At 38.2% G+C, this 23,395-nt stretch overlaps 1 protein-coding gene and 1 non-coding gene across 2 annotated transcripts in view; one reads left to right on the top strand and one right to left on the bottom strand.

Moving 5' to 3' along the window:
* PEX7 (peroxisomal biogenesis factor 7) overlaps positions 1 to 23,395 on the bottom strand; it is a 66,833-nt gene that overhangs the window by 17,829 nt on the left and 25,609 nt on the right. Inside the window, exons 7-8 of the mRNA XM_070417763.1 lie at positions 22,032 to 22,145; positions 20,601 to 20,656 (exon numbers count right to left, since the gene is read on the bottom strand). Of these exons, the coding sequence (XP_070273864.1) occupies positions 20,601 to 20,656; positions 22,032 to 22,145 (170 nt within the window). The remainder of the gene's footprint in view (positions 1 to 20,600; positions 20,657 to 22,031; positions 22,146 to 23,395) is intronic.
* On the top strand, positions 15,575 to 15,724 carry LOC139013419 (U12 minor spliceosomal RNA). Its single transcript, XR_011472054.1, has one exon. It is a non-coding gene; the product is annotated as a U12 minor spliceosomal RNA (small nuclear RNA).

The raw sequence follows: 23,395 nt of genomic DNA, 5'->3' as shown, positions 1-23,395 counted from the left end.
CCTCTATAGACAGGGAGTGGTAATATTTACCATGATATATCTGATTTCTAGTGTTCAGAGAAGAGTCTGGCCCTATTTTCAATACATAAAATAGCACTTTATTTGTAAAGCTTTATTTGCTCATCCTCTTTCTTATTCTAAATACACCATAAAAAATGGCACATTCAGAATCATAGAGTCATACTCCAGTTCAGCCTTTCTAATGATGCACAACATAGAACACGTTGAAGGCTTAGCAGATCTCTTTGTAAGAGAGTAAATACACAAAACCAGCAGTCAGTTTGTTTAACCTGGCGGTATTGTTTTCCTAATAAATACAGAGTTGGTCTTATTATGTCTGAAAAGGATTGTTGCTATGGATAATCTACTGTGTGGTACCAGAGAAACAATGAATAAATAGCTCATTTATCAGATTACTGAAATCTGCAAAATATTTAAGGAGAGTGACTTTACTTTTGAAAATCTGCCCATTCAAACAAATGAGGGAGCAAGCTAAGCTGCAGTCCTTCTCAGAAATCATAATAATGGTCTCTACTGTCTTTGCATATTTGTTCCTTTGGGTCTAGAGACAGTGAATTTTACTGCAATCTAATTTTCTAGCTCTTGATAATGTTTATATAAGCAAAAGTAAATATGTAATTGTATAATTTCATTTCTGAAATATGGTTATATACTGATTTGCAATATCTAAAACAATAATCAAATGATTTTGTATATACCCACTATAATCCAAAAAGTATTCAAAAGTTTTAAAAATATGTATTTAATATGGAAAAAAACTGAGTTAAAGGAAAAGTAAGGGTGGGAGAGTAAATTCAAATCTATAATATTTATAAACAAAATTATATTCCATAAAGTTGTGTATGATTGGCAGGGGAGATGCTAAGCTTTCCAGTAGCCAAAGGAAAAAGGGAGATACAAGAGATCCCTCAATTTATGATGTCTACAACCAAATTGCTCTTGGAACTCAGAAGGAAATTCACCCTTGGGAGTCCATGGAGCAGAAATGCAATGCTTATGTAATGAACTCCCTGAACATTTCTTAGGGAAACACAGAGATGCTGTTTCATGGGCTGCTACTCATGAGTCACCCCAAAGAGCAGTTTGGTGGAATCATTCTATGGGGAGGTCAATTAAATCCAGGTAATCAGCTCTCTGACTTCATTTGGGATTTAGATTTTATTTCAGTAAAATCGGTAGGATAAATGCTCTTTAGACAAATCATAAAAACTGGTTTCCTTCTGAACTATTTAAGGACTAGAGGCCCGGTGCATGCTATTCGTGCATGGGAAGGGGGCCATCAGCCTGGCCTGCACTCTCTCGCAATCCGGGACCCCTCAAGGGATGTCCATCTGCCAGTTTAGGCCCAATCCAGTAGGGGATCGGGCCTAAACCGGCAGTCGGGCATTCTTCTCGTAATCTGGGACTGCTGGCTCCTAACCGCTGGCTGGCCTGCCTGTCTCACTGCCCCTAACCACTCTGCCTGCCTGCCTCATCGCCCCTAACCACTCTTCCTGCCTGCCTCATCGCCCCTAACTGCCTCTGCCTGCCTGCCTGATCATCCCTAACTGCCTCTGCCTCGGTCCCCGCTGCCGTGGCTTCGTCCGGGAGGACATCTGAAAGGTTGTTCGGCTGTCCAGTCTAATGAGGATATTACCCTTTTATTATTATCCTATATAATAAAAGGGTAATATGCAAACTGACCCTAATAGCAGAAAGACTGGGAATGACTGGTCACTATGACATACACTGACCACCAGGGGGCAGATGCTCAATGCAGGAGCTGCCCCCTGGTGGTCAGTGCGCTCCCACAGGGGGAGTTCTGCTCAGCCACAAGCCAGGTTGACAGCTACCAGTACAGCGGTGGTGGTGGGAGCCTTTCCCGCCTCCTCAGCAGTGCTAAGGATGTCAGACTGCAGCTTACGCCTGCTCTCCACTGGCAAATGGACATCCCCCGAGGGCTCCCGGGCTGCCAGAGGGATATCTGATTGCCAGCTTATGCCCAACCCCCGGGGAGCAGCCCTAAACCAGCAGGTGGTCATCCCCTGAGGGGTCCCAGACTGCGAGAGGGCACAGGCCGGGCTGAGGGACCCGCCCCCGAGTGCACAAATTTTTGTGCACCGGGCCTCTAGTAGATAATAAAAAGCAATAAGGATTCATTTATACCCTCCTGATCTGTTCCTGAAATGCAGTTTTGTTGTTATTTTCTTATTTAAACCTGTTAAGGATAAGGCTGCACCGAGGACAAGACAGGTGAGCCTTATGAAAATTAGGATGCTTAATAAGGGCACATGTGTGAAGCCATCCAATTTTAGCTCGAAAGTGTGGTAAGAGAAGTTGCACATGCAGGAGGGCAGAGAGTAGATTTAAAAACTCAATTTAAATTTGTCTAATATGTAGCTTCGTGGGCAGTCAAGGCTACAATTCCACACTATAGTCACACCCATCATAATTTTAACCTGGGAAAAACTATCAATACTTATTTATTTTCATTTTGCAAAGAACTCATCAAATAAAATACATGCTAAATATGAGCATAACCAATGGACACAGACTGGGACGGGGGGAAGGAGGGCATGTGCTGGGTGGTGGGGACGGCTGGGGAGAGGTCAATGGGGGAAAAAGGAGAGTTATGTAATACTTTTAACAATAAAGAATTAAAAACAAAAAACCAAAAAAAAAAACAAGACCCATATGGGCTGTCTACAAGAGACCCACCTCAGAGGGAAAGACACACAGAGACTAAAAGTAAAGGAATTGAAAAAGATATTTCATGCAAATGGAAATGAAAAAAAAAAGCTGGGGCAGCAATACTTACATCAGACAAAATAGATTTTAAGAAGTATAGAGTTTCAGGTTTAGAAGATGAGAAAAGTTCTAGAGATGAAGAGTGCTGATGGTTGCAAAAAAATGTAAATGTTCTTAATGATAGTGAACTGTACACTTAAAAATTGGTTAAAATTGTAAAGTTCATGTTATGTATATTTTTCTACAACTAAAAAAAGCTAAATTAAAAAACAAAAAAAAACATGCTAAAACTCTAAGGATACTATTTGGTGAAGGGAAAGTTAATTTAGTGAATGATATACAAGCACGATTGTTTATTACACCATTTCACAGCTCTGACAAATTATGTAATACACAAAGTATAGGTATATATGGGGTGCAAACATTATGAGAGGTTCATTTCCAGCAGAATGGCTGACTAGGAACCTAGGCCAATATTCTTCCAGAAAACAATTAAATTTGCTAGATAAACTGTGAAAACAAACAACTACCACAAAACTTCATAAAAGCATCAGTGAGGAACACTCAAGTAAAAACTAGAATGATGTCTAAAACCCAGAGCAGTAAATGGAAAAATGAAGGCAGCTTTTGCCCTGAGAGAATTTGCTAAATATGGAGAATCTAAGCATCTATATTTTTAACCTCAAGGAGATCAGGAGCCAGTAAAATAAGAAAAATTCAATATTTATATTTATTTATAATTTTAATATATTTTTCAGTAAACTGAAATATCTAATCAAAAGTATCAAGTCAAATACAGTAAACTGCACAAGTTAAATAGTTGAGAAATTAAAAGTTAATGTCTATAAACTTTATTTTTAAATCACAAAAGAAATAATAACAAAAGAAATAAAATAAATGTATTTATTTTACATTTATTCATTTCCACTCTTTAAATGGCAACCATGGTCAACAGTTTGATGTGTATAGTTCAAGATTTTTCTATGTGTCATCATTCAATTCCACCAGGAAGGGGTGAGTTGTAAGGAGGAAGTAGCAGGAAGAAAGTGAGCATTTCACCAGGTTTTCTCACGTTTGCAAATAGGGAATTGGCAAGGTCTCTCTTCGCAATCTTTTTCTGGACTCAAGGGTCCCATAAGTTCTACATATCTGAGGGCCTTCGTGTGCCTATCATACAAGTAAAATGAGCTCCTTTTTATCATTAAGAAGTCAGGCTACATATATCATTAAGCAGTTAAATAAGGCACATCATTTTTAAATGCTGGTTTTTTGGTACCGCATATATACTACTTGGTGCCTTTTTGTCTCTTTGCTGATGAAATCACTGACTATTTAAGCTCTATCATGGGAAGTAAATACACTGGACAGGCTTCCAATGATTAAAAATATTACAGAACTGTAGGAACATTTTTCATTTAAATTGGAGAGGTAGAGAGAAAAATTCATCATAGTACAATGTCTTGGTTAAATCCCTTTTTGCCTTCTGACTCACAGTTCTTCAGCAAAGCAAGTATGTAGCACTGTGTTAAATAAAGCATCAAAATGATTTCAAAAATGAAGCTAAAATCACTTTTTTACTTTACCCAAATGCAATTTGAAATCTCTATACAAACACTTTTAAAATTTAGCCAGTACATGAATTCAGTAGAAGGTTTAAAATATTTTTCAGTTTCCTTTCCTGTTCACAAACTACATGTTAGTAATTCTTCATGAGTCTTTCCTAACTATAAAAGTTGGGGAAAAGTTTTGGCTACTTTGTAATGCCTTACATGTACCTTAACTTTAGTTGTGTTTTGAAAATTTTTAAGCAAATTGCAATCTTATAATTATCTCTATTTGCATTGCTTGGCTATGTAGCATTCTCTAGTGGTGAGCAAAAAATGTCACAACTGCTTGTTTTCTCCTCATTTAATTATTCATTCATACAATAATTTATGAGCGCTAAAATGTGCCTGGTACTGTGCTAATAAACACCAAAAGCAAGAGACACATGGTCACAGTCCTCCTGCAGTTCCTAATTCCATGAGATAATGGACATTAAAAAACAAAACAAAACAAAAAACACAACAAAAACACAAATGTAACTACAATTGACAGCTGCCCCCCAAAACAACGCAGGATGATGTAAGAATGTTGTCCTGAAGTGACACTGAACTGAAGGCTGAGTTCACCAGGCAGAGGGCAAAGATGGCAGCTTATCCCTTGTCGGCAAGGAGCCTGATGGTTTGTGACTGAGAGGCCCATTGGATTGGGGCAAGGGAAGAGGAGAGTGTTACACAAGGCAAACAGGACCAGATCACAGAGGTCTTATAGGCCATGTGAAGAACTGGGAATTTTTCTCTTAAGTGTAAACACACACACACCAGTGAGAGTTTTAAGCAGAAGGTTTATACACTCCGTTTTGCCTTCTTAAAAATTTTTAGAAATAAACTACATTTTTATTTTAGAACTAGAGGCCCAGTGCACAAAATTCATACACTGGGAGAGGGGGAGGGTCCCTTAGCCCAGCCTGCACCCTCTCAGTCTGGGACCGCTCACTCCTTACTGCCCGCCTGCTCACTGCTCCTTACTGCTGCTGCGGAGGCGGGAGAGGCTCCCGCCACCACCGCTACGCTTGCCAGCTGTGAGCCTGGCTTCTGACTGATCGACGCTCCCCCTGTGGGAATGCACTGACCACCAGGGGGCAGCTCCTGCATTGAGTGCTGCCCCCTGATGGTCAGTGCGCATCATATCGACCAGTTGATCTGATCATTCCACCATAACGGTCGCTTAGGCTTTTATTATATAGATTATATAGATAGTTTCAAATTTGCAGAAGAACTGTGAAGATAGTATAGAGAGTTCCCTTACAGCAGTGGTTCCCAACCTGTGGGTCGTGACCCCTTTGGCGGTCGAACGACCCTTTCACAGGGGTCACCTAAGACCATCCTGCATATCAGATATTTACATTACGATTCATAACAGTACCAACATTACAGTTATGAAGTAGCAACGAAAATAATTTTATTGTTGGGTCACAACATGAGGAACTGTATTTAAAAGGCCAGAAGGTTGAGAACCACTGCCTTACAGTATGACCACATATAGTATAGTCAGCTTTGTCTTTTAAAAGTCTCTCTGGCCACTGAGAGAAGAATGGATTTGAGGGCTTAAGAGTGGATATGTGGCTACCAGTGGTCTAAAAAGAGATGATAGCAGCTTGGATGTTAGGTGGCACAGTGATGATAAGGAAAGGTTGTGGATGGATTAGAGATATATTTAAGCAGAAAAATTAATAGGACAAAAGAAATCAAAATGATTAATGAAACAGAAGATACCAAGAATGATGCATTTGTTTATTTACTATTTAAATTATTTATTCATCCATCTATTTTCCTCTAAAAGTCACTAAGTTCCTTACACTCAGGGACAGTATTCTATTCTTTGTATTTCTTGCATGTATAAAAGTATCTGACACATGGATAGTCCAAGAATGTTTCATGAATGAATAAAAAATAAATAAGCATATTATGGATAAGATAAATAAATAATGAAGGCCAACCTCACAAGTAAGATAACTTTTAAATCACCTATAGACCTGGTTCCCAAATGATGTACCAAGGCTCATTATATCAGATATTCAGAAAAGACACATTCCTCAGGTTTGCTGAGAAATTTTTTCCTAAAAAATTCTGATTAAGTAGATCAGTATGAAATCCAGAAACCTCTTCCCAAGAAATGCTGATAGGCTTGGAAACACCATGGAAAGCAGTGGTTCTCACCCTTATATCAACACCAGAGGCCTGGTGCACAAAATTTGTGCACTTGGGAGGAGTCCCTCAGCCCAGCCTGTACCCTCTTGCAGTCCGGAAGCCCTCAGTGGATGTCCGACTGCCGGCTTAGGCCCATTCCCCGCCCCCCAGGGAGTAGGCCTAAGCTGGCAGTCAGACATCCTTAGTGCTGCTGCTGAGTAGGAGAGGCTCCCACCACTGCCGCTGCACTCACCAGCTGTGAGCCCAGCTTCTGGCTGAGTGGTGCTCCCCCTGTGGGAGCGCACAGACCACCAGGGGGCAGCTTCTGTGTTGAGCGTCTGCCCCCTAGTGGTCAGTGCACATCATAGCAACTGGTTGTTCTGCCATTTGGTCAATTAGCATATTAGCCTTTTATTACATAGGATACATACAGATTAGATAAATTCCCATTAGAAACAATAGTGATTTCAGGAAGAAGGGGAGGGGAGAGAAAAAGGCAGTGATTCTCAACCTTGACAGTATTTTAAAAAATACTGATATGTGAATGCTCCCCGAGAAATGTTAATTGGCCTGGAGTACATCATGGGAATTGAAAGGTGCAAACATTCTCTGGGTGAAGGTAATACGCAGCCAAGGTTGGGAAGCTCTGACCTGGGTAGGAGGCAATACCTGTTTATTGAGAATCACTGATCTAAACATCAGTTTTCAAACCTAAGTTTGCATCGGAATCACCTGAATAGCTTGCTGAGCATGCATACAGACATATGCAGTGTGACTGGAGAACTTATTTTAGAAACAAGTTCCCAGGTGATGCTCACGTTGCTGGTTCTAGGGCCAAGCTTTCAGAACCACTGATCCAGACAGTTGTTACTGGTTAGAATTATCACTTCATTGTGGCTCTAACCACTAATGAAGGCAAAACTTTGAGAAGGGACAAATACATTAGAAGCAAAAGACAGGCAAATAGTTTCACAGGAAAAGTAACACTATTATTTCGTATAATTTAACTTAGCAGACTAGGATAAAAAGCTGCTGAACAAATAAGTATTAGTGTTGGCTCCAGCTTCCCAATAATGAAGAACAAAGATGATCCAAAACTAGGTTCTCACATTACCCAATCCATCCTCAGCAAGAAAGACTTTGACAGTGTGCATCGTCTTCCCCATTATCTTGTACTAGAGGCTCGATGCACAAAAATTCATGCAAGAGTAGGCCTTCCTTCCCCCGGCTGCTGGCACCAGCTTCCCTCCGGCACCCAGGACCCAGGCTTCACTCCTCTGGCCGCCGGCAGGCAACCGGGACCCAGGATGCTTCCCTCCTCCAGCTGCCCACAGGCACCTGGGACCTGGGCTGGCTTCCCTCCGGCCCCGGGTTCATCAGGAAGGACATCCAGAATGACATCCGGAAGACATCCAGTCTAATTAGCATATTACCCTTTTATTATTATAGATTGCTTTGGAAAAGCATAAAAAATTTTCAAGGTAAGATAAAAAGGGTATACAGTAGTCCACACCTATCAGTAGTTTAAGTAACCCACAGCCAATTGTGATCATATAATATTAAATGGAAAATTCCAGAAATAAACAATTCATGTTTTTAATTGTACATCCTTCTGAGTAGCGTGATATCTCATACTTTCTTCCGTCTGTCCCACTCAGGATGTAAATCATCCCTTTGTCCAGTGTATCCACACAGTTTATGCTCCCCATCCATTAGTCATTTAGTGCCTTCTAGGTTATCAGATCCACTGTTGCTGTATGGCAGTTACTTGTATTCAAGTAACCTTCATTTTACTTAATAATGGCCCCAAAGTGCAAGAGTAGTGATGCTGGCAATTTGGATATGCCAAAAAAAAGTCATAAAGTGCTTTATTTAAGTAAAAAGATATGTATGCATAAGAAACAACCTAAGTTATATATACTATAGGATTCAGTACTAGCCAAGGTTTCAGGCATCCACGAGGGGTCTTGGAATGTATCCCCAATGGTTAAGGGGGGGACTACTGTAATCATTCTCATTTCAGAGATAAGGATAATTGCTCAAGGAAATGAAGCAATCCATGGTGACATAGCAAATAAATGGCAGCCCTAAAGCACAGACTCTACTGGCATCATGTCCAGTACTTTTACTACTGAAAGATGCTGCCGTTCACTTTTTTCTCTAGATCTGGGCCATGATAGTGAATCTGGAATATAGACGGCAGGATCTGGGATTCTTTAGGAAGCTTTGATTAACAACCTGAAAGTTCAAATGGACCTGGACCAAGTTAGGCTTCCCCCTGACTCCTCAAACTACATAGAAAATCCCATAAGCCAAAGTCCATGCCAAGATCCCATTAGTGTGTCAACTTACATTCAAAACCAATTATGAGTAGAATAAATACACACTCCTGTAGCAAGGAGTTCAGAAATTATCCCTTCTCTGTTCTATTTTTTTTAAATATGCACTTACTATATCCTCTCATCTACTTTGCTGTCTCCTCCTAACTTAGGTATCACTCAAGTGACTGGCTCTTTTTGTAACCTCAGAGATTTCTATCCTTTAAAAGTGAATTCCCTCTGAGTATATCATGGGCTTATTACTTTATCATCTGTATTGCTTTCGGAGGAGATTAAAAATAGAAATTGTAAACAAGCAAAATTTTGTAAAGGGCTAAACTTTCATTTATTAACTCAAAAATATTTAGTGAATGTTAATGCTCATTTATTTACATGATTGGGTTGGAAAGGTGCTTGTGTTTTGGTTTTGGAACTGGTAATAACGAAGTTTAAAATAGAAAACACTAATTGCCTGAATATATGATTAATTTTGAAGAATTACTGAACAATTTTCAAAGATGACTTTTAGAACACTCAATAGCAAATATCCAGAAACCATACCATATTTATAAACCTTCAAGGTTAAATATAATAAAATTCTAAACTTAAGCTTATCCAGCAAAATGAATTATTCATATTTCAATTAAAATTTTAATTAGATCAGTACTGGGGAGGGTCTGACTTCACTTCATCACAATAAACATTAAGTCCAGGAACCATGTACCACAAAGCCTAGAGTACCTTTGACAAATTAAAGAAAACCATTAGCTGATGGAAGGCTTGTTCTGGGGGCGTTTATGGCTGTGATCCACAAGGATGCAGGATGGCTTTCTGAAGAATGACACATCTCAACAAAAACAGATGAAGGGAAAAAAACTCCCATAGAGTTTGTTTACTGCTTACTGGCACAAATGAAGAACCATGAAATTTTTTTCCAATAAATATGTGACAATAAACAATATGGTAAGAAGTTCACTCATGCAATAGTATCATGATCTCAGGCATGAGAATAGTCTATGTACATCTGAACTGTAACTGGCACCAGAACGTGGCTACCTAGAGCAAAGATCATTTCACAAAGTTCAGAGGATAATGTGATCAGATGAGGTTTAAGTTCCACACCTAAATGTAGAAGAACGTTAAACTTACAGCAGCAACCTGCCTGTGCTTTGGTCTTGATTAGCAATGTTACCATGAAATACTTAATGTTCTCATTTCTGCAGCTGAGCATTTATGAATAAAACCACTCGGGGTATCAGGTTGTGAAATGTCAGCACAGCACACAAGGACCTCTTATTTTACAACTCTCTCCTCATTGGAAGATGGATACAGTGGTGGGGAGAAGAAGACAGACATCAACTAAGGTGAAGAAAAAAAAACAGACACGGAGCAGAATACACAAGTCTGTTTACTTTCTGGTGATTGGACGTGAAAGCTTGGGGAGAAAAAAAGATCAGTCTGTAGAAAGAAGAAGATGAAAGTTCCTGGTGAAGCAGGAACTCAGGGTAATGCAGTTCCAGTACCTTGCCTAGGCCCTGCTGCACCACTGCCCTGGGGCAAAAGGAGCCCAGAGCCTAAGAAACAGTTTCCATTTTTTATTTAAGCTAGCTCAAGATGGTTTCTGTTTCACACGGGAGTGTACACAGGTGTGCTCACACATGTCCTAAAATATATAATGAAGAAAGATAAGGGACTCTGCTGAATTTTATTTAAGATGAAAACAGATTAATAACCATGATTTTATTCTCTGTATGGTTTATTCCATTAGGTCAAATCTTGAAGAATTCAATATCAGAATATTTATTTAGTGTTGCCACACTCTAGGTTGGAGTTTCAGGACAGGCCTACAGGATGAATTATTTATCCCTGAATTCTTAGGGGACAAAGTAAATTACTAACAACTGACAGGTAATACCCAGTTGATCAAAATAAATGGGCTCACTATGTTTGTAAATAACTAGGAGAGGGAAACACTGAGGTTCTACTCAAGTACCTTCTTAAAAAATACCCTTGAACAGATCTGCGTCCACTAATTCTACAGGCTTGTAACGAAGAACAGCTGCTTCGAGCCATGTTCCCTCGATCTTTCACCTCAGAGGCAATCACTTTAAATTCTTTTAGCCGTTTCTTCTGATATTTTACTCTGTATTTTGGAATAATATGCTCAGAGAATTCACTGATTATGTTCATTTTCAGATATTATCTTTTTACTTCCTACTATGGAAGATGAGGCAAAGCAATATCGACATTAGGAAATATATACAACAAAACCCATAGTTGTCTTATTGAAACTGCACAGAGAATTTTTTAAAAATTATAATGCAAATTAACTGACAAACTCCATAAATTTTCTGTTGGGACTAATCAGCACAATTCAAACTTCAAAGCAGTGACTTACATGGCATTAACCTCAGGCTTAACATTCCTCATGTGCTTGCATTAGGGTGTGAATTAGACACAGATTTGGTTTGATTCTTAAAGAACACTGTTAATACTAAATAATTCTGAAAACATTCTGCAATTATAAATCAAGGTACTTAAAATCAAATGTCTTACAAGAAGAAAATAAAAGTCTTACAAGTTTCTTTCTAATTAATGCATGTTGTTTCATTTTATAGGAAATTATTTTCATTTTTCACCTGGCATTTAACTTGCAAAATTACGTTTCACTTCATCAAAAGATCTTCCAGGATTGCAATAATCATCACAAGAATTTTCCAATTTAAACAAGTCAAATGGAAAAACTCTTTTGGAACATATTAAAAAAAAATAATAAACTCAGGAGTTACTGTTTCATACATACAAATATCTTAAACATTAGGTATATGAAGCTCATAGAGATTTATCAGTAAATCACATATTACAATTAGTTGTGGAAAAATAATATCTATCTGTAACTTTAGTTAACAATCAGGATATCAATACAATGGTTCCAAATTTATTAAATACTAAAATGTTGCAATCTAGTCAATACTGATTTAAACAATAGAACAGCAAGTTTTCTCCGTGAAAAATACCATTTTCTTATCCCAACAGGACTTTCCACTTTAATTCAGTTTTAGTGATGACTACTTTAAATACATAGTGAAAACCATATTAAAATATAATCATTTGCAGGCTTTTAAAAAATAAATATTATTATTCATTTCAGAGGGGAAGGGAGAGGGAGAGAGAGAAATACCAATGATGAGAGAGAATCATTGATCAGCTGCCTCCTGCATGCCCCACACTGGGGATTGAGCCTGCAACCCTGGCATGTGCTCTGAGGGGAATTGAACCATGACCTCCTGGTTCATAGGTCGATGCTCAACCATTGAGCCATGTCGGCTGGGCCATTTGCAGGCTTTTACAGTCAGTCAGTGATCAAAGAGTATCAACATTTTTTATATAATTTAAATTCACTCACATTTATAAACAAATGTATGTGGTATATCCATGTCCCAGACGCTAGGGACAAAACAATGAAACAGACAAGTCCTACCCTGTAATCAGGCCATGTGTTTTATTAAATACATTCAGTACAAAAATATCCTTATAAGAATTAAACAAATATGTGAATGCATATATTCTCATTCTTAAAAAGAAAACTAAGACAACTACATTAAGATGCTTTCCTATTATCAGTGGTGAAGTCTAGTGAACCTCTGTCAAAAAGCAAAAACTGTGATGAGTTACAAAGACATTTATATCTAAGATATTGGAAAGATACGGAATATTAAATCACTCTTTGATCATTTAAAAATTCACAGTTCCTGCAAATAGTATCATATCATTAGCCACATAATTTCTGGTGATTTGATAAACAAGTGTAAAGGAATTACAACAACTATCTTAAACATGAGGTAAAATGATCATTTGAAGCTGCATATGAGCTCACCTTCAGCCACATTTCTTATCTATTTACTTTGACTGACCTTTTTTTGTGGGTAAGGGGGACTAGGTAAAGTTGAAATGAAAGGTTTGAGACAGAGTACATATTCAGCTATACTATCTGTTTACTCTGCCTGACCTTTTTTTATGGGGAAGGGGAAGAAGGAGAATTATCTGCTCCTGAGAATCTCTATGCTAATAAACATAAGGATCAAAAAAGTCCATCACCCATACCAAAGTTAAGACACTTACTATATAAAGGCAAATCCCACGAGAGTAAATGTGACAAAGATAAAAGGTATTTCTGTCTCTGCCGCTTTGTTAAGAGTCTATGTTTACTACAATCCAATTAAAGGCCACTTTCCTGTTAATGCAATATAATAAAGCTATTTATCTTATATTACAATTAAACAGTATATTAAATGTCACATTTATTAGAAGGTATTAAGAAGAAATGTTTTAAGTATCTTATTTTACAGCTGACTTTCTCAAATGTTTCCATTTTGAAAATGACTAACCAACAGAAAAATTCAAAGAATAATATGATGAACACCCATATACTCTTCACCTAGCTTTACCAATTGTTAAAACTTTGGCATATTTCCTTTATTTTTCTCTCTCTACACATACACACATAAAATAATATTTTTTATTATTCAAAATAAATTGCAAACACCATCAAGAGTATGTATGTACAGTAATATGGTACTAAGTATAAAATTTGAGAAACATATATGTGAATGAAAAAAGGAAGGAAAGTTGAGTGCTTGAAATGGCCAGGCACTATGTGAACAGCCTTGCATATAATGATTTCTAAACCTCATAACAATATGTTTTATGAGTGAGGAAACAACAGCTCAGGGAGATTTAGTGACTTTATAAGAGATTAAATATAACAATAGCTAGTAATGGTATATCCAAGATCTTAAACTATAACTCTTTTTCTATTACTTTGTGCTATCTTCCTCAGAAATAATTTCTAACAAATATGTAGATACAATATAATAGTTTAGAAGAAAATACAGGTTGAATTGAAGTGGAAATGGTCACATGGTTATAGATTTGAATAAAAAGATATATTCAACTTTGCATAGTACATCTGCTGTTCTGGTTCACGCTGCACTATATTCACAAGGTACGCTTCCCCCACCTCACCTTGACAGGGCAATAAGAACTCCCATTCACAAAGCTCCTTAGTAGCTTTAAGCACATAATTATATTCTTATAATTATGCCAGGTAAGGCATAAATAATGACTATCTTAACTCTCCCTATGGTACTTATGTTTTAAATTAGGAAACATACTATTAATATTCTCATTTAAAATATCTGTTACTACAGGCCTGGTGCACGAATTCGTACACCAGTGGGATCCCTCAGATCAGGCCGAAGCTGCCATCCCCGGAGGGGTCCCGGATTGCAAGAGGGTGCAGGCCAGGCTGAGGGACCCCACTGGTGCACAATTGGGGCCAGGGAGGGACGCAGGAGGTTGGCCAGATGGGGAGAGACTGCAGGAGGGCTCCAGGGAGTGTCCAGCCCATCTCGCTTAGTCCTGATTGGCTGGACTCCAGCAGCAACCTACCAGTCGGAGCGTCTGCCCCCTGGTGGTCAGTGCACATCATAGTGAGTGGTTCAGTGGCCTTAGCATATCATTAGCATATAAGGCTTTGATTGGTTGAACAGATGACTGGATACTTAAGCATATTGGGCTTTTATTATATAGAATTTCTTTGAGCACTAATTATGTGCCAAGAGCATTTCCAGATACTTTCATTTAATCCTCTGAACATCTCCAAAAGATAGGTATCATTTCCTGTATTGTATGACTAGCAAATGGAAGAGCCAGCCTTTTACCTCAAATCTGACTGACTCAAAGATCCATATGCTCACCCCACCACACAGTGGATTTCTAACCCATAGAACTTTCCTGTATGCCTCCAGTAGCAAGGCATGGGGAGGGACAGGGCTAATTCTATATAACTTCCTATCTCTACTTTGTACTTCCCTCTCACCTCCTTGTTAATTTGGAATTTTATTAAATTATACTTTGAGTTAATGTTTAGAAAAAGCTATTCTATTGTAACTTGCACTTAAATATTTCTTTTGAATGAAATAGTTACCGAGTCTTGGTCCTAGATTATCTAATCTCCCTCCCGAAACCTTAAGGTTATATAATTTCAAGTTAAATTATATTGCTTTCTTTTTCAGGAATATATTCCATATATAACTTGGGAATCAAATATAATGTTTTAATAATTTAGTTATAGTTATATAATTCACTTAACAACAGATATGGTATGTATTTACTATGGTAATATTGTACGTACTTAGGAATCTGACTTTTGAGAGGAACAATAACCCAAACAGAGAGCCCAAAAATATAGAGAAGTGTGTATATGTGATAAACAGCTATTTTTAAGTCTTAAATTTTATTAAGTGAGCAGATTAAGACTTGTACACAGAAAAGCATAATAATATGATAGCTAGAAGTGAAGTATAGGGAAAAGATAAAAAGTGAAAGAGCCTGGCCAGTGTGGCTCAGTGGATTGAGTGTCGTCCTGTGCATTAAGAGTTTGCTGGTTGATTCCTGGTCAGGGCACATGCCTAGGTTGCAGACTCGATACCCAGTAGGGGGCGTGCAGGATTCAGCTGATTAATGTTTCTTTCTCATCAATATTTCTATCTCCCTCTCTCTCAAAAAAAGATGAATAAAAACATATATATCTATAATAATAAAAGCATAATATGCTAATTAGACCAGATGTCATTCTGGAGTCCTTCCACATGAAGCCGGGGCTGGAGGGAAGCCTGGGTCCCAGGTGCCAGAAGGAAGCCGGTGCCGGCAGGCAGGGGAAGGAAGGCCTACTCTCGCATGAATTTCGTGCATCAGGCCTCTAGTATATATGTAATGCCTTAAACTTATGAGTAAGGAAAATAACAATTCGGGGTGATGCTCGAATTCTCACTGCTAATGTGAGATGAATTTTTGAGTGGGTAAAGGTTGCCCCTAAGGTGACCCGCCTACTTTGCAAAATGCCTGGGAGTTTCAATCTGCCCCCAAACAAAACAAAACAAAACAAACAAACAAACAAACAAAAATATATTTTTTTAAGTGAAAGAAAAAAACTGTAAAGTAAACTTTCTGGGGACCACAGTTCCTTAGGACAGTCCTGTATTTTTTTTTTTTTTAATATATTTTATTGATTTTTTACAGAGAGGAAGGGAGAGAGATAGAGAGTTAGAAACATCGATGAGAGAGAAACATCGATCAGCCGCCTCCTGCACATCTCCTAGTGGGGATGTGCCCGCAACCCAGGTACATGCCCTTGACCGGAATCGAACCTGGGACCTTTCAGTCCGCAGGCTGACGCTCTATCCACTGAGCCAAACCGGTTTTGGCGGGACAGTCCTGTATTAAACAGAACATTTCAATAGCTGACAAAATGCCAGCTGTGGTCAGAGGAAGTTACAGTTCTGTTAAGGAAGATTTAAGGTGGTGTTGTTAAATTATAACTCAATTAAAGAAGATAAAAAAAGTATGTGTGAAATCCCACACATCAATAAATGTTTATACATATGTGTATGTTTATACATGTGTACAAGTGTGTATTATCCTATCCTATATAATAAAAGCCTAATATGCTAAGTGTCCAGTCATCTGTTCAACCAATCAAAACATAATATGCTAATGATATGCTAAGGCCGCTTAACCGCTCACTATGATGTGCATTGACCACCAGGGGGCAGAGAGTCAACCAGTCAACCAGGTGCTATGATGTGCACTGACCACCAGGGGGCAGATGTTCCGACCAGTAGGTTAGCTTGCTGCTGGGGTCTGGCTGATTGGGACTGAGCGAGATGGACCAGACACGCCCTGGAGTCCTCCCGCAGTCCCTCCCCAGCTGGCCAACCTCCCGAATCCCTTCCCGGCCCTGATCATGCACCGGTGGGGTCCCTCAGCCTGGCCTGTGCCCTCTCGCAATCCAGGACCCTTCAGGGGATGTCGGAGAGCCAGTTTCGGCCTGAACCTGCAAGCCAGGCCAAGAGACCCCACTAGTGCACGAATTCGTGCACCAGGCCTCTAGTATAGATATAATATATATATATTATAATTCCAAAATGTTTTAGAACCCATCCTATATAATAAAAGGCTAATATGCAAATGGTCATCATCGCAGCAGGCACACGCGGGTGGGGCGTGTGCAGGGGGGTGGGGCTGTGTGTGGGACCAGTCACCAGGAGATGCCTAGAGCACCTCTTGGTCCCTCTCCCCCCACCCCCCCGCCGGCTCCCGCGGCAGCGGCAGCAGCTCCCTCCTGCCTCCCTCCCTCGGAAGCGGTGCAGCTCCCTGCTGGCTCCCGCCGGCTCCCACGGAAGCAGTGGGTGGCCTACTGAGCACGATTTCGCATGCTGGGCCACTAGTATTAAGATAAAAATTATGGCACATAAACTTTTATGCATCCATCATTGTCAAGAGTCACTTATGTGGAATACTTCAATTCTGAAATGATTATAGAGATTAGAGGCAATATTTTGTTATTATTAACTTAGTCTCTATGGAGAACATCCTTACATAATAGTGAAAAACAGAAATACACAAAGTCCCTAGGATTAAAGAAGTTTCCAAGTATCGAGTAACATAAAAAGACTTAGACATAGAAGATCTAAGTGCAGGTCTAGCTCTATTCCTTGCCAGCTATGTGACATTGGCCAGCCCTCCTACCTCACTGAGTCAACTGTCTTCTAGATAAAGTAAGCACCCCCACAACAGTGTGTGTGGATTAAAAGAAATATTTTATGTGAAAATACTTTGTAAACTAGACACGGCTAATCAAAAATAAGAATTTAAATAACAGATACAATGTAGAAGAATTTTAAGTATAATAAAGACTTGTCTTCTCTTAGACCAGCGATTCTCAACCTGTGGGTCGCGACCCCTTTGCCGGTTGAACGACCCTTTCACAAGGGTCGCCTAAGACCATCCTGCATATCAGATATTTACATTACGATTCATAACAGTAGCAACATTACAGTTATGAAGTAGCAACGAAAATAATTTTATGGTTGGGTCACAACATGAGGAACTGTATTTAAAGGCCAGAAAGTTGAGAACCACTGCTCTAAACGCATCTCCTTTTAGTTTATTCACTCTTACAGAATGAATTATCAGTAAGTTAATGACTTTTGAATCCACATTTATAGCCCTTTCCTCCAGTCAATGATCTAGCTTCACAGTTTCAATCTGGAAACACTTGGGGTGGATGGAAAACAACTGATAATTTTTCTTCTTTTCTGCCACGTTGCCGTTATTTAACTCCCATGCTAAAAATTCTATAATAACTCTTTGGTATTTTATATATACTATTTAAAAAAACAAAACCTGCTTATGGTATCATTTTAATTTAGAGCTGGAAGCCTCAGTGTGATTATGTTTCCTGGTTTGTCTCCCTGCTTTTATTATATCAGTCAAAAAAAAAAAGTTAAAGCATGTAATTTCTCTCAAGGCATTGTAATTTATTCTATTAGAAGTACAATCTACACAAACAAAGTTATATAGCTTCTCCCATATAAAATACTGACTCAGAAGGAGAGAGGAATTCTGGGTAGTTGAGGCAATCAGGTTATGTAAGTCTAAAATTCTTAGTGTATCCTCACAAAAACCAATACAGAACAACAAAAAGAACAATTAATACTACACAAAACTCAGATCTTTAACACATCCAAACTTCTAATCACATGTAAAAAGAAAAAGACAAACAGAATACCAATGAGCTATCTCCCATGTTCCAGCTGCAAGCCTCTGCAGACAGTGAGGGCAGTTTAGGGAAAACAAAACTGAACAGGGAAGAGAGAAGCAGAGACATAAGGTCTTCATTTATTAAAAAATAATTTTAAAAATCCTATCAAAATAAAATGGATACAATTCAAACAATTCACCTGACAATTCACTCCAAGAAAACAGACAGAAAAAAACTAGAAAACTAGAAGAAAACTAGAATATAACATCCTAAACTGAATTAAACATCTTTAAACAAGCATTTGGAGACATCAAAAAAAGAAAAAAGCCTTGATCAATGTAGTATAAGAGTAGATTTCATTTCTGTCCCTGCTTCAAAATACAGGGCTCCTAAAACCCCTGGGATTTCCTGAATGACAGAAGAGTATTTTGTTATTCATGAGGAGCCTCCTTTGAGCACACCAGAGTTTTTGCTAATGAGGTAATTTAGGATGGGGCCCCTATATAACCTCTGGAAGGGGCTGGTCACCAGAAAGACCAAGGGATTAGAGGGCTAGACTTTCAACCCCACCCACTAACCTCCAGGGAAGGAAGTGGGGGCTGAAAATTAAGCTCTATAAAAACTCTTGAACAGTAAGATCTGATGAGCTTCAAGACTGAACACAACCACAAGCTGGGAGAGTGGTTCACCCCCGTTTCTGCACTTGGGACCTTCACGAACTCTCCCTAGGTACCTCTTCATCTGTCTATCTTTACCCTTTATAATATTTTAAAAATAAACTGGTAAAAGCCATTCTAAAAAATTATCAAGTCTGAGGAGGGGGTCATGGGGACCTCCAATTTATAGTTGGTAGGTTAGAAGTACATGTGACAACCTGAACTTCTGATTGACATAAAAAATGGGGCAGTCTTGTGGAACTGAGCCCTTAATCTATAGGATCTGATGTTATCTCAGAGCTAGGGTAAATTTATAAGATACCTAGTTGGTGTCTGCTGAGAGCTGAAGAATTGTTTGGTGGGAGAAAACCCCACACACATTTGGTCTCAAGAATACTGACAGTAGAGGAGAAAAATAGTTTTTCCCCTATAATCAGGAATTGCAAAAACAAAGAAAAGAAGTGGGCAAAAACAGAAAGAAGTGAAATAGAGCTGGATAAACACAAGAAAGCAATAGAGGGGGAAAGGCAAAATTATATCAGAAATGAAGAAAAAATTACATAGTGCCCAAAGAATACATTTACATAACATAATAACAGCTCTGAAAACAGCAGAAAAACAACCAAGAGAATGAAAATGAGATTTTTTTAAAATTAAAAAGTAAAAAGCATCAGAGAGAAAGCATTTGATATAGAAGACTTCGAAAAGAGATTCAATTTATGTTGAGAGCCTCTGTAAACAATGAACCATTGTCCCAGAACTAATATTTCAAATTATAATCCAAAAAAAACTTTTGGAAATAAAAGAAGACCTGAAGCTACATTATTTAAAGAACCCACTGAACTCTTTAACCTGCAGCAAGCAAATGGAACTGAAAAAAGATCGAATAACTCACGAGGACAAGACCATTAACTGCCATCGAAATTCTCAAAAACAACATAAAACAAGGCCAAAATGAGGGAGCATTTTCAAAAAGCTGCAGGAAAGAAATGTAAATTTAGTTTATGTTCAGTTAAGCTATCCTTTAAGTATCGAGGACACAGAGAAACAGTTTTAAACATAGAAGGGCTCCTAATCATCAGCCCTTCTTGAGGAATCTACTAGAAGAAAAATTCACCAAACCAAGAGATGATGGGGAAATTTCAGCAAAAAAATTGGTGATGAATACTTAATATATTTAGTTACATATCTAAAAGCAAAACAAAGGTAGAAATAAGAGTAGAAGAATAATATATAATATGACGGTGCTATATGTTATATATTGGCATGTTGTGACAAAGTATAAATAAAACAACTCAAAATTTGATGGAGAAGGGAGAGTGGAAAATAAGGAAAGTAGAATAAATGCCTTGGTTATATATGCAATCAATAGAAGTTAAGTAAATACCACTAAAAACTCACAAACCAGTGGCAAATTTTCAAATGTGCCCAGCTCACATTTTTTTATATTAGTAAGATAAATACATTATCTTCCTAAAAATTGCAAAGATGCAACTGCTATTAGGTATTTCACAATGAAACTTATCCAAAACTACTGTACCTTACAGTAAAGTCATAGGAACAAGATGCCAGCACAGAAGAATGAAATGGTGAAAACTATAAAACAAAACATTTTATTGGTTAGCTGTAATTATAACATGCTTAATAAGTTAAAATCTAGTCAGGGCTGTCACTAAAAATTATGCTTTTCTGAACCTCATATGCTTAAATTCAAGGCAAAAATATTTTAGCCTGTTATGTACATTATCATCTACAGGAAAAACACTTAAATTTAAAATAGTATCTTTTACATAAGTAATAACATACTTTCATAAGCTGCCCTTTGCATGACATTTCTTTATTGTCTTTCTCACCAGTACTTTAATAGTTACATACACATAATAACCAGATTTGCCAACTTTCTAGTTTGCAAAATACTTTCACTTCATTACCCTATTTCATTCTCAGCAGCACTGTGAACAAAAATTGAAAATATCTTCAACTACTAAAACCTGTGTGCTAGGGCACTGTGTCTCATATGTTAAGTTGCAGTCAGTAAAATTTAAAATATTAATTTAATTGAAATTTTAGATTTTTGAAATAGGAATAGCATAATTATTTTATTGAAAAGATCAATAAGCCCAGCTGGAGTGGCTCAGCAGTTGAGCATTGACCTATAAACCAGGTCACAGTTCAATTCCCTGTCAGTGCATATGCCTGGGTTGCGGGCTCAATCCCCAGTAGGAGGCATGCAGGAGGCAGCCGATCAATGATCCTCTTTCATCATTGATGTTTCTCTCTCTCCCCCCCTCTCCCTTCCTGTCTGAAATCAATAAAAATATTTTTTAATAAACAAAAGATCAATAAGGTACCTTTTACCTTCAGTGTTAAAAACAAAGAATGAAATTCAAAGATGTGACTTAGTAAGATGTTTTCTACAGTGAATTAGCAAAGCCTACCTAAATAGAAGCTGGAAAACTAAATTATGGCTATTATAAGCAGGCAAATTTCTTAGGAGCAGCAGAAAAAAGTTATCTCATCCTCTACTGTTTACAGAGTGGAAAACTTTTTATACCTCAAATGTTTGTGAACATTCATATATACTATCATGGTAGAGAAAAGAAAAAAAATTAACCATTTTGCTATATGAGTTTCAACAAAGTAAAGAGACCGTCTCACTGAATGGAAAATTATAAAGCATATAATACTAAAAGTAATTACTATATAGTTAAAAAATATTAAAAGAATAGTAGATTGGGGATGACAGAATAAAAAAATTATTTAACTCTAAGTATGAATTGGCTACATTGTCCCAATTCATTCAATAATTATTCAAATATTTTACCTAATATTAGCTTTCAATGTTCACTATAACTAGTTGGGTAACAAAAACATGCATAAAAAATAATAAATAACTCCAACCCATAAGCACCTTTTATACTTCATTGGTTATATTTTATTCTATGTATAAGAAGAAAAGATAAAAACTTACTTTCACTCTCCTGATAGCATAGGTGTGACCAAGCAGTTCAAACACTGGTTGTCGAACATTCCTCAAGTCCCAGCCCCTCAAACTACAATCAACTGCCCCCGTCACCAGCAAATTCTGAAAGCGATGCAAAGAAAAGTAAACTGTGACAACTTTTCAATTAAGTAGTGTCCAGGCTTTTCTACTAGAAACAATATCTATTTTCAGATCATTATTTAATTAGAACACAGGAGTCATTCTTGAGAAGTTATATGAGAAGTATAGAAAGGAATCAAAATATACATCAGAAAAGCAAAAATTAGTCTGACTTGAGAGAAAAAGAACTACATATACTTTAAGCATGTGTGGAACACTACACACTACAGAAAAAGGCATAGTCCCAAATAGCATTGTAGATTTTCCAACCCACCTTTAGTAATATTAAGAAGTACGTAATGCATTAAAAATTACATTAAGGGATCCCATTCCTCTAACTCCATTGACCAAATCGTAATCACTACAGCTGTTCTGCTTGCTCCGCTTTCCAAAGTCAGCCCAGGTACCTGGGTGCTGCCAGCCAGGAGCCTGGGCCAGATGCAGGGGATGTGGCCTCTCTGAAGGCCAGTGCCTTCCTCACTAGGGCAGGTCCCATGCACATGACCTCAGTTCTAGGACCAAGAGCTGTGTTGGTTTCTTGGATTGCTAGCTTTTCCTCCAGGGGACCACAGCAGGCGAGGCTCACAGCCCAGAGCCCTTGGCTCTGCTGACAGTAGTTGTGTTCAGACCTTGTCCAGCTGAGAGCTTCATGTACACCAGATTCTAAGAGGTGTCAACAGCACTTTCTTGTTTGTTTTCCATGAGGTTTTTGGACCATGGGCTGAGCTCAGGCACTTTTTTCTGTAAGAGAATGTTATGTCTGTAAAGATGGTTATTTTCCCTCCTCTACCCCAACTGTGGTTGCCCTGGTGTCTAGGGGAGGGCCAAGGCCTGCTGAGCTGATTCTCCAGCTGCCCCAGCCCTCCCACCTTGCACAGCACAGAAGGTCACCCCAGGGACAGCCAGGTACCCACCTCCTGGGGGAGGGGTGCTGCCATCTGTCTCTTAACTGCTTCCCTTATGGCCCAACTTGGCCTCCCAGATTTGTTTGAAGCTGTGCTGACAGCTTTTTTTTTTTTTGTCTCATTTTGGTATTCACAACAGCCAGGGACTTGATTTTGATGTATTTTAAACCCTATTAAATAAAGAGTCTGTTGCCTTAAAAAAAAAAAAAAAAAAAAAAAAAAAAAAAAAAAAAAAAAAAAAAAAATTACATCTGACAATGAATTACCTTTCTCTTCAGCATGCCCTGGGGGTTTACTGGGCATTAAAAGGCAAAAGTTCTGTTAATT

Source organism: Myotis yumanensis, unplaced genomic scaffold (genome assembly GCF_028538775.1).
Source record: "Myotis yumanensis isolate MYYU_CA2020_CCGP unplaced genomic scaffold, mMyoYum1.0.hap1 SCAF_6, whole genome shotgun sequence".
Classification (NCBI taxonomy): Eukaryota; Metazoa; Chordata; class Mammalia; order Chiroptera; family Vespertilionidae; genus Myotis; species Myotis yumanensis.
This window is presented reverse-complemented; position numbering and strand designations above follow the sequence as displayed.